Raw genomic sequence first — 12,278 nt, 5'->3', positions numbered from 1 at the left:
GTATTCTCAAGCGGACGCCATTATAAAACTTGGTGGTTAACGTAGTGAGGTCTCCGGTGACAGATTGATGATCTGCAACAAGCACAGGTACGTTTCACTTTATCACTATGTGTATTGTTTTAGTATAAACTTAGGTCTATCATTTGTGACTATTTTTACAGCGATTTTTTCACTTTGTAATGCAAAAAATTGAGATTGAAATTACAGACCTAAATTCTCTGTCGCACCGTGAAAATGGCCGACCCACCACTGTTTACAATATACTTTACTTTTTATTTCATCGAAAAACGTTAGTTCGTAACTTAAGTACATGGCAATTACACCATAATTAGTTAATGATTTTTATTAATATTTTGGTGTTCTTGTTTTTTGTAAAGTATTAGCTGAAAATAGTTTAATATTTTATTAAGAACTGCTGTTGACTATACTGTGCAATGTGAAATTTCGCGCGACGTGGAAATATCGCTAGGATAAAAAAAAGAAATTAAGATTAGATTGAGTTCAAGTTGCGTAATACCGCAGTGGATACCAGATATTTAATTATTGTGTGTTGTATGTAGTGTTTTTAATTGTAATTTCGGTTTATTCTTTAGGTGTCATCGAAACTATGTATTGCTTTGGAAACGAAAATGTTTACAAATTGAACGCTCACAATATTAGGATTTCTGAACGTAAGTTCAATAACCTGGTTTTAACTAACTCATTCAAAAATCATCAATACAACAAAAAAATTAGTCTAAAATACTTAACAAATACATTATATGTATTTGTACGGAAGTATTTATCCATACATGACTGTTACACGATTTTCAACTCTATTGTATGAGAATTAAAACTTATTTTTAAATACTTTTCTTTACTAAATTGTGATGTTTTTGTTATTGTTGTTTTGCATTCGTATTCAAATTAAACATTATCTGACTTTTTAACATATTGTTTGCGAAGTTTACAATTTTAAATTCTGATTGTACCTATGCATTTATTATTTATTTTTTAATCCATCACCTTCAATGCATAAAGCCCTGTACTTAATTAAGGTTGCCAACCTTTTAAAGGTAATACTATTATCTATTCTACTATGCAATCTCTAGTATCAACAGACTTAAAATATTTTCATTTACCTAAAATATATACTTACATAATAATAAAATGTATATTTTTTAATTCTAAATGAATAAAAATATCATTCATACATCCTGAACATACTCATTCAGCCATTTTGTTTCTCCAGTTAAATCAGACGCCGCCATGTCGGAGACACCTCGCAAAGTGATCCACTTGCCCAAGGTGAGGATGCTTAGCCGCGGCGGTCGGCTGTCCACCGGACTTCGAATCACCAACGTCAAGTCAATCCGCCCGCCGGATCCGGAAATGTTGAAAAAACAGGAAGAGGACAAGTTGAGAGCACAGGTGAGTCGGTTCGCGCTTGAATGTTACCATTTGAAATTCGAATGTTAATAATTTATTTGCATAATTTATACAAATCTTCAGAGGAGATAATAAACTTATGTGAAATGGCGGGAAATAATATTTTAGCATACATTTCACTATTTAGGCATTAATAATATGCATTATGTGTTGTTACTTACTAGTTACTAGCTCGACTATGTTTAAATTTTTAGATTTCGACAACAGCGCCACCAATCGGGTCCAAAACTATTATTATCCTGCATTCTGGAACCAACCAAAATACAAAATTTCATTGTAATCGATTAGGTTATTTCGGCGATAATCGTGGATGACACGCGCGCCATCTGTAGGTCAATTGTATTATGCCCCATTCACAAAATACTATATATTATACTAATTACTAATACTACTATGTCTTGATTTGATGAACGGTATGGCGACGATTTAAATACAAACAAACATTGGCGTAACTACACCCATAAAGGCTCGTGGCAAATTCATGGATTGGGGCTAGTGTAAAACTTGCCGACTTTTTTTGTCACAAAGACTATTTTTGTTTGCAAAAACTATCTGTAAAACCCGAGGACAATCATCGTTCTCTCGGATCGAAAATATAGTTTGGGCAATTAAAGCACATCAGGTATACAGGTAAATTGAAGGTATAAAAAAAGTACATGGTATCAAAATAAAGTACAAATTAATTCTTTGTTATCTTGCTCATAAACATTTATTAAATTTGGGAACTTTTAACAAATAAATTTAACATATCAGGCTTATTAAATGCTTGCTGATATTTTTGTACCATTATTTACCGCTGTTTTACGCAAAAATTCTTACGAACAATCCTAGAGGAATCATATCGTAGTAAATAAAGTATTTTCGCGTACTTTATTGTTCTCATAAAGTATAGAGTGCAATTACCTGAAATAACGTACAATACTTTATTATAAAATACAGATGGCAACCCTAAACATAACATCTCATCTAACCCCCTTATTCATAAACGTTTTTTATCTAAGGACGGAGTAAAGCTGTGATAACAAGCCTGTTTCTCAGTGCCCAACGGCACTGAGAAATAGACCGTTGTGATTGGTTATTATTGTTGTATTTCAATATTAGCCAATCACAACGGCCCTACGTCTACGCACTGCGAAGACTGCCATGCCGTCAGCACTGAGAAACATACTTGTTATCACAGCCTTACTCGGTCGTTAGATAAAAAACGTCTATGAATAAGGGGGTAATTTTGTATGTCTTAAGGTCCATTTTCATACATTTTGTTTCACCTTTAATCTGGGTAACTAAACAAGTATTGACAAGTAAAGAATTTAAATTCACGTCTAGTTAGTGATTAGTTCTCGCAGTTGAAAGAAAAACGTAAAAATAATTAATATGCATGGATATTTCGGCCTTTAAAATTTAATATGACGAAATTTATGAAAAATGGACCTTAAGCTATAACCTTAACATGAAATTCCAGTTGCAAGAAGAAATAATGTCTCGCTCGCGCGCGTGCGCATTCAAAGGCCACGAGTGCAGCCTGCCGGTGCTGTCCGGCCGCCAGTACTGCTACCGGCACATCCTGAAGGACTCCACCGCGCCCTACCGGCAGTGCACGCACACCTTCCCTAACGGTGAGAGGTGCACGCTGCCTGCACCGGCCGAGAGCACTGACCCTAGGGATCCCGGGTGAGTTTTTTGATACACTAGCATGGTAAGTGACTCCACCTGACGGACGTGGCGTGGGTTAAATAGATTGCGACTGACGAGAGATGATTAACCGTCGACAGTCGACACAATTATGCCGGTCTGTTAGATATACACAGGCTGATCCCGAAGCGCGACACAATTACGTGGGCCACTAAGGCGGATTTTGACACCTTGTGTTGTGTGTACAGTGGTCGCTATTCGGGCGGATATAAAATATATCCTACCCCTATCAAAGCAAGCAGCACGAAAGTGGTGGCTTTAACAGTGTGTCTATTAGAAAAATACTAAGTTTTTAGTTAACAACAAACCGTAGCGATGCAGGAACAAAAAAAAAAAGTTCAGTATTATATATTTATTTTGTTTAGAGTCTGTACGCCTTCTTAAAAAAATATTATTTGTTATATGCCTGTATCCTGTAATTATTCATTGCGGTTTCACTTCCGAGCAAAATATTTGTCAAGTTTATTCTTAAACTGTTCCACATTGAGCTGCAACCAGATCCTGTGGGAGGTTGTTCCACGCTCTTACCACTCTGTTCAAAAATGCACATGTGTTTTGTTATTGGACAAGGTGGATGTAATATAGGTTGGCAATTTTCTTATTCTAACAATGCGGGTAGATTCATATTCTACTGCTCCACTAATTATAAGATGTGCTCAGTTTTAGTTTGCGAGTAAATGGCTTAAATACTGGACACGAGTGTTATTTTTCTCCACACGCATACAGTTCAGTGGAGAATTAATGAAATATTGAATCGCAGGTTATGTTTCGAGCACGCGAGCGCGGCCATGTTGGCGCGACAGCGACAGGCGGCGCCGCCACGACCCGTCATCACCACGGAGACGCTGCTCAACCAACTCACGCATTATGTCAAGTGAGTGGGACTTACTACGTTTATAAATCGAAATGATTGTAGGTGTTTTAAAGCTACAGTGAGTCGAAACTATATTTACTTATGTTATAAATTTAAGTGATAGTGTGTGTGTAAAGATGGAGCTTACATCGGGATACCTTGAGAATAGTACACGAGTGTAGACGGCGACAAATATCCTATGTAAGACCGTGCATTCGGTGTGAAAATTGAGCGCATAAGTGCTTTGGGAGCGGTCTAGTGGGGGTTATGAACGACGTGTATACCACAACGCACGCAGAGCCGCGAGAACAACCCAATAAATATATGTTATTTGCTTTTTCGATTCTGTCATATTATGTTTATACACAACACTATTTAGGATATATATTTTAAAATTTTATTTATTTTACAGGACGGAGCGTCCCCGCACGACCTCGTGTGCCTCATCAGTATCAGTGGTGAGCGATCCCTCAGACCAAGAGCAGACATCTCCCGCTGCGCTAGAACCATTCAGTAAGTATTTATTATTATTTTTCTAATTTCTTTCCTTGCACACGGGTTTAGTTCCAGTTGTATGGGAGGTTTTAATAGAATGTTATCACACAGTTTCCTAATACAATTGAAATAAACACAGCACGCATTTATCCCTGAAAGGGTAAGCAGAGGCGTAACCATGGCACCGACATTTCTCCATCCACAGTCTCCGGACTGATACTGAGCAGAAAAACCCAAATATCACTGCCCGACCCGGGATTCGAACCCGCGCATACGTCACCAAGGCAAACAGCTTCCTACTAACCGCATGAAAAAAGGCTAAACTATATTAGTAAGACATTAAAAACATATCAGAATCCATCTGTTCCAGAACAAATCGAAGCGCCGGCAGTGAACTCTGCGTACTCGGCGTCGATCCTGGAGTGGTGCAGCGGCAGCGACAGCGACGCGGACAGCGTGACGCTCGGGCCCGGCGGCACGTGTCGCGCGACACACGACCTGCTCTCCGACACCGAGGACGCGCCCGCGGAGGACCAGCCGCTCTGGTCAGTAGCTGTCGCTGTCACTGACTTGTTCAGCTTTGTTCATACATTTTTTTTTTTTTATTTACTTGGGATAAAAAACAATTGTACAATAAATTATATTAAGAGATAATTGTACAACATTATCCACAGTTTACATACACTCACGACTTCTATCTATCAATCAATTATACATGCTTTTATAGTACTTTATCCATAGGCTTAGCCAGAAATGCATGTAGAGTACCTACTTTTCTTTAAGCTTGTTTTGCTTTATGATTTAGTCATACACAATATGAACTCCAAATAAATTATAGCAAAACTATATATCAGTTGTGAAAGGTGAAATTTTCCGAGAAGAATCACGACACAATATATAGCTACTAATATGTATAAATGCTGTGTAAATCGTTCTAGTGATAATAAGATTCTACATAAATTTCACATAAAGGGAAGTCTATAGGAATAAAAACTTCGCCACTGCTATGTATGTGATATGAATGAAAACTTAACTTTCTACTTTCCAGGCGAGCCGGCGTTTACACAGCGGAGGAGGCAGTGAGTGAAGCCAAAAACACCCTCATCATGCTGAGGTCCGCGTACGTGAACCAGATGGGACGGCTAAAGATGTTGTTGCAGACTGCCAGGGCGCAGTACATCAAGTCATTGAAGGCGGAGAAGGAACAGTATTGTAAGTTGTTTTTATTGCACTTGTATGAGACGAGCATGTCGCTAGCTTGATGGTAAACAGTAGCAACACTGTATAGAAGTTTGAAGCACCAAGTACTGCGTGGCACTACACTGCACTCGTCACTCTGAGACTGTTTCATGATTCATGAGCCATGATTCACCATCATTTATATTGAGTTAAATATTGCAGTGTTTGACTAATTGATTTGACCCAAATTCCCTTGGTAAATTAATTCATGAATAATTAATCTAAGCAATTATGATTATTTTTGACTTTAATAGAATATCCGATATAATAATGCTGGTCCCTGGACACTATGTTGACTTTATAATGATGAAAATACATGATTCATTCCAGGCAGTATAAACACGCAAGCCCGCAGCGGTCCGTTGACCGTACGCGAGAGAAGACAGCTGAGGAAGTTGAAGGCGTACGCGTCGTACCACAAAAAGCACGGGGTTGATGCCGTGCTTAGTAGGAAACTGCAGCATAAGAGGGCCAAGGTGAGAATATACCTGTAATCAGATCAAAGTTAGACTGGATATTTTCATAGATTTATTATAAATATTTTTGACTTGTGACTCGGTGAACTGCTTTCCTAAATAACCCTTTGAAATAATTTAAAAGAAAAGCCTGATTCCTGTGTTGTATATCAAATTGCTGTGTAAAATTGTATGCTTTTAGACTCAACTGTCTGGGTTGCGAGTTGATTAGTCAGTTTTTTCGTTTACATAATAATATATAAAACAATATACATATAAACTAACCCTCTTATTTATAGACGTTATTTATCTAAGGACGGAGCATTGCTGTGATAACAAGTCTGTTTCTCAGTGCTGACTGCATGGCAGCCTTCGCAGTGCGTAGACATAGGGCCCTTGTGATTGGCTAATATTGAGTTACAACTTGAATCTAGTTGGCTGTCAAATAAACAAAGCTGAGAAACAGACTTGTTATCACAGCAATGCTCCGTCCTTAGATAAATACCGTTTATAAATACAAGCGTAAGATTAAAGTGGTAAACGCTAAAGAGTATTGAGATGTGTATTTGTGTTGGCAGGTGAGCGCGGGTGCAGGCGCGGGCGCGGTGCCGGCGTGCGCGCGCTGCGTGTTCGCGGAGGGCGGCGTGCGCTGCGCCGCGCGCGCGCTGCCCGCCGCCAAGCACTGTCTGCGGCACGTGCTGCACGACCGCCACCAGGTACACGCACTTACATTCATATCCGACATTCGGATATATCCGCACATTAATAATAATAATAATACCAGCCCTGTATTATATACTTACCCACTGCTGAGCACGGGCCTCCTCTACTAATGAGAGGGAATAGGCCTTAGTCCACCACGCTGGCCTAGTGCGGATTGGTAGACTTCACACATCTTCGAAATTCCTATAGAGAACTTCTCAGATGTAAAGGTTTCCTCACGATGTTTTCCTTAACCTTTAAAGCGAACGATAAATTCACAAATCCGCACATTACATATTTTAAAATTTATAGTAAAAAGTATTGTCAATATATGCAACTTTGTCAATTGAAAATTAACTGACAAATCGGATAATATCCGATTTAATATTCTACAATGAAAAACATTAGTTAATAAAAAACTATTATCCAAAACCCGTGAAAATAATCTAAAAACACTTTCTTCCTCTACAGGTGTTGTTCACGTGTTGCGGCGACAACCGCGGCGTGTCGTCGTGTCGCGAGACTGTCGCCAAGACGCCGCTGCCGTCCTCGCGCTGTCGCTACCACACCGACCCGCCGCTGTACACCGTGTTCACGCTTAAGGTACTCTCACCATTACAATAAACTGTAGTTAAACATCAAGCTATAAAAAAATCGGCAAGTTAATAAATTGTCCATAAGAACAAGTTCTTGAAACTCCTACAACACTGCACAAGACCGCAGTTCCGTCCTCGCCGCGTTCCCCGTCCACCCGATCCTTCCCATAGTAACTACCCGCGTGCCCACGAATACGGCAATGGATAGATTGTCTAGTATGCTCATCCCTTATCATTGATGTCTCTTCCTTTTCCAGTGGCCTTTCTGTGCCGAGGTTTGTAAGCCGTTAATGGGTTGCCCTCAGCATGGTCACTTAATTTTTATAGGTTGCGAGCGCCTACAGCGCTCACCCGAAAGTCCGGTGTATTTGTATAAGCCAACCCTTGTCAACCTAACAAACGTAGGCCATGTCAATAAAAAAAAACAAATTGTGCAAATGTGTGAGAGACAGTCCACATTCTAAAAGACCAAGGTTAATTTTTTATCTCTATCTAAAGCCTAGAGATATTCACTAATAAATATTGTAACCATTTTTTTAAATCTATGTGTAAAGTTTACTGTCAAGTAGGGTTCTGCTTAAAAAACGACCATTCAGGCATCAACAGCTAACTGTAAATTGATGTCTGATTTGAAAATAGTCATAAATGTATTTATTATTAATTCTGACTGTTAGGAATGGTACTAACATGAAACAAAATCCAATTTACAATTTGATAATACCAATGAACAAAGTTGAATTTAATTAAATGACAACCCAAAAAACAATCAGCTCTGCATTATGTTAAGTATAGTACTAGATTCCACAGGAGCGAATGTAGGGTATTACTGGTGTGCAACTATTATTGGGTTCTCAGACAGGGTAGAATAACCATCTCTCCATGTAGTTCGTCGTTCATGACTGAGGATTGTGGTCATCATTGGATGTACCGCATTTAGAGCGGATTATATGTCTCCACCGGTTTCTGTTCATCAGATCTTCAACTAACTTGTGGAACTTGGTGGCAGAGTCTTTAATCTGGTCTATCCATTGGGTTGGTGCTCAACCTTGAAAAAGTTTGCCTTCGGTATTGCCAACAATGAGAAGTTTCTCCAGAATAACTATAAGACACCTTAAAACAAAACATGCCTCCATTTTAGTGTTGTGTGAATGTTTGTGATGTGTTGTTCCATGCCTCCCATAACACAGGAGAGAGTGCCAGGGTACGAGTGTGAGTCCCTTGTTTTACTTTAATGCTTCATAAAGCATGTGTGTTATTAAGCCACACTGTTACAAAACACAAGCATAAGTCCATTTCAATTACTACACATCTGGCATTCAAAATCTATTTAAATGTTATTTTAACACCCATTACTCAGCAATAGCATAACAATTAATATGTCTACTAAGAATATTTAAGATATAACAGCATTATCTATTACAGAAGGACGAGTCGGACAGTGATTCAGACTCACACACGTCTTCGGAGGCATCGCACACTGACGCAGGGGAGTCGGTCGACGACAAGTCTGACGTGATGACTGACGTCAATGAGCCAGTGCCCGTTCAATGACGTCCGTCCATCTCGGACACGCTGAGCAGCATGTTCTATAACTAATGTGAAGTGGATGTGGCAATCTATAGAATGATGTACACGAATGCGTATGACGTGTAGAGACGTTCGGCCATGGTAAATCCTCTTCAACTGAAGTGAAGTGTTTGTAAAGTGGTAACGGCAATCTGTGTACAGATCTGATGTGCTGACAGACAACACACACGCACCTTTTGTGCCCAAGGTACGCGGAGGCGCTGTAGGCTGACGGTCGTCAACGTGTAATGACGTCCACTCTAACAAAATATTAAGCAGAATGTTCTATAACTGACGGTGTGAAGTGTTAGTGACGCGGCAAGCTGTGTATAGATCTGATGTGCTGACGGGTGTCACTGCGTACGCCTAATGACGTCCGGCTCTTGGATATCCAATATACTGTACAACTGATGTGATACAGTATTGTGAAGTGAGAATATAGTGCTTTTATAAATTTAGAATGTAATGTATAAAAGTGTGACAAATACAAAAAAGGCAAAATTAACAGTGATTAATATATAAGGAGTTTAAAACTTTTCTAGGCTAATATTATCTGTACTAAATAGTGAAGCCCTCAATCAATGTTATCCACAAAGGGGTAGGTATAGATGTACGTATAAGTAACTAATGTATACACAGCTCTCACACTTACATCCACGCTAATAAGGAAATGTCTATATTACCTGATTCCCGATTATAGTAATTGAAGTAAAATTTATGTTTAATTGGCATTCCTCGAATATATTATCGTAATTTGAGCAGTTATCAATTTATGTTCAATCGGCAAGTATTTTTACAACAGTATATAATCATTTTATAAGAGTTAAGTGATTGTAAATACCAAAGATTAGTGCATGCTTGGTAATTGTTGAAAAGCTTTATTAACAAGACTATAAGTATATGAATTTAATAATTTAATATTAAGTGTACAAATTACAATAGAATATTATCATTTATAGTAAACTCAGGAAGTGTATTTTTCATAGTTTATAAACCAACATTGCTGAAGTAATATTTTAATTATGTATGCTGAGTCATACAACCTATTTTCGCAAATTACTGATTTAGTTCACAAAGTATTTGTAACTTACTTGTTGTATAAGCAATGACTTAGTACCTGTTTTCAAAGTGTCGCTGCATGGATGATTGTTTATTTAAAAAAATACGGAAAATGTTATAAAAAAAATTAAACACAAAATTGATGTCTCATAAAAATATAATATGTACTAAAAGTTCTCATTATTTGATTGTTGAATTATTTAACTCGGAATGTTTTTAATGGGCGCTCATACTATAATCTGCTATAATGGTTACATTAAGATTTGACTACATAATTATAATATCAGTATTTTTTGGTATATGCATAAAAATCAAACTACTTATCAATAACTTAATTATTGCGGCTAAATTAACTGTACTTTTCTCAGATTAAAATAGTTGCAAAACCCACCTATGATAAATAGATTCTCTCTTAGCATTAATTCAAATAGTATCAGGTATAAATAAATAAGCTTTCTTTTTATATTTTGCCCATAATTTTTCAGTGATTTTGCCAATATCAAGTAGTAATAACAGATATTAAAAGTCAATAAGCAGTGACCTACTATGTAAGCTTTATGTATTAGCACTTGCACAGTCTTACTTATAAACTTGATTTAGTGTTTAAGAGGTGGTTAAGAGTTGCTTAAATAGCTGTCAAAAACATCACCAGTTTCTAGTTTGAACCTAATTAAGAGGCAATATGGCGGTTTTGCCTTACAGCTTATTGAATAAAATTGTTTTTTAACCAAGCATAGTTTTGCAAAGTTTTTATAAGTAAGATTGGAAATGTATAAAGGAAAATATTGTTTTCTGTAAAATTTGTTGACTATAATTCATGTTCTCTCAATGTCTCACCATTAGCTGTCTTAAGGCCTTATTAATAAATCACTTTGAGTAAAATTGCAAGTAGACAGTAAATGTATTGAACTATTTAATAAACCCAACTTAAGCTGTTACTTAGGAGCTTGTTTATAACTGACACGGCGCTGTTGAGTAAACGAAATTCTGCTATCAAAGTCTGCATTCTGTGACCTAAGATATCATTTAGCTCACGTTAATCTGGGTTCAAGTAGTGACTATCTTAAATGTTATCATTATTTTGACGTCTCAGGCGATATCGCACTTCAGAGCGGAGTTGAGTAGGATCTATTAACACGGGCCAAAGTAAATTAACTTATCATATATTCCTATGAACTTTAATGCCCTATATTTAGATCTGCATCCATTTAAATTTACAAAACTTAGATGGCTAGATTAAGTATAATAACTATTGGGTAGTGTTATTGTAGTGCCTAATACAATATGATAACTGAAACTGCATTACTCCGTCACAAGTATTGATTATATGAAAAGAATATCACCAAGTTAAAATCTATAAAATTGTTTGTCAGACGTCAATAATTGTATTCCTCATAAGCAATTGATATCTATTAAAATTTCATGTTCCTCTACTGCTTTGTAAGCCTACCTCACATAGAAGCATCTGTACAAAAATAGAAATTGTATCTCAATTAAATAAAGATTAAAAGTGGAATAAATGTTTTCTTTGTAAAACCTTTTTTAATTCATTACCCCAATATATGAATCTTAACTTATCTTTACAAATACCTATTAAATTCTTTAGACTATTTAAACATAAAGACTTACTGCATAAGTCAGTCTTTCTTACTAATCTTACTTATTCTTTTTACTTTATACTTACTTCTTACTTCGTGAAAATATTTGTATGTTTGTTAGAAGTAAATGCAGTAATAGCTGAACGGATTTGGATGAAATTTGGCACTCAGGGAGACCATGCCGTCGATTCATACACAGGCTAATTATTATCCAGAAAATTTCCCTCTATGTGAATAAATTTGTTATTCCAATTAAATAGATGGTGCTGGAGTCACAGCTGGCGAAATAGATTTCACTAATAATTGTGTATCTAAGGGTGGCGACGAAGAGGTTAAAAGATTTGATACGTATGTCCCCCCCCCCCTATTTTATTATTTAGGTAACTATAAAAAACAGGTTAATGGACCCCTTAGGGTCAATTCATAGGAGCGCAGAGTCGAAGCGCATCGAAACGAAAATCTAAAACTTATAACATATTTCCCTTATCTCCACAACTAAATGCACACACTTAAAATTAAGGGTGTATTCGACAGAATTCGCGCCTATTACACGAAACAAAGCGTCGCCTTCGTCCCTCGGAATGAGTAACTGAAG

At 37.2% G+C, this 12,278-nt stretch overlaps 1 protein-coding gene across 2 annotated transcripts; it reads left to right on the top strand.

Annotated features, from left to right (window-relative positions):
* Positions 1-2: 2 nt before the first annotated feature.
* LOC115440282 (KAT8 regulatory NSL complex subunit 2) lies at positions 3-11,621 on the top strand. Of its 2 annotated transcripts, XM_030164517.2 has the most exons (12): positions 4-87; positions 594-671; positions 1,232-1,410; positions 2,891-3,099; positions 3,881-3,994; positions 4,386-4,486; positions 4,839-5,013; positions 5,517-5,680; positions 6,038-6,183; positions 6,741-6,878; positions 7,336-7,467; positions 8,883-11,621. In XM_030164517.2, exons 2-12 carry the CDS (start codon positions 608-610, stop codon positions 9,009-9,011), a joined length of 1,551 nt encoding a protein of 516 aa, XP_030020377.2. In that variant the 5' UTR covers positions 4-87; positions 594-607; the 3' UTR covers positions 9,012-11,621. The 2 variants fall into 2 exon arrangements, with proteins under 2 accessions (XP_030020378.2, XP_030020377.2); XM_030164518.2 differs by lacking the exon at positions 594-671 and having other exon boundaries at positions 3-87.
* The last annotated feature ends 657 nt before the right edge of the window (positions 11,622-12,278 follow it).

The sequence above is a fragment of the Manduca sexta genome, chromosome 18 (genome assembly GCF_014839805.1).
Source record: "Manduca sexta isolate Smith_Timp_Sample1 chromosome 18, JHU_Msex_v1.0, whole genome shotgun sequence".
Taxonomy (NCBI): domain Eukaryota; kingdom Metazoa; phylum Arthropoda; class Insecta; order Lepidoptera; family Sphingidae; genus Manduca; species Manduca sexta.
This window is presented reverse-complemented; position numbering and strand designations above follow the sequence as displayed.

Bases quoted from the DNA above. Each gene is read 5' to 3' on its own strand.
- LOC115440282 (XM_030164517.2), top strand. From the start codon at position 608: ATGTATTGCTTTGGAAACGAAAATGTTTACAAATTGAACGCTCACAAT. The intron at 3,100-3,880 runs GTGAGTTTTTTG...ATTGAATCGCAG, and splicing joins ACTGACCCTAGGGATCCCGG to GTTATGTTTCGAGCACGCGA. The intron at 4,487-4,838 runs GTAAGTATTTAT...CATCTGTTCCAG, and splicing joins CGCTGCGCTAGAACCATTCA to AACAAATCGAAGCGCCGGCA.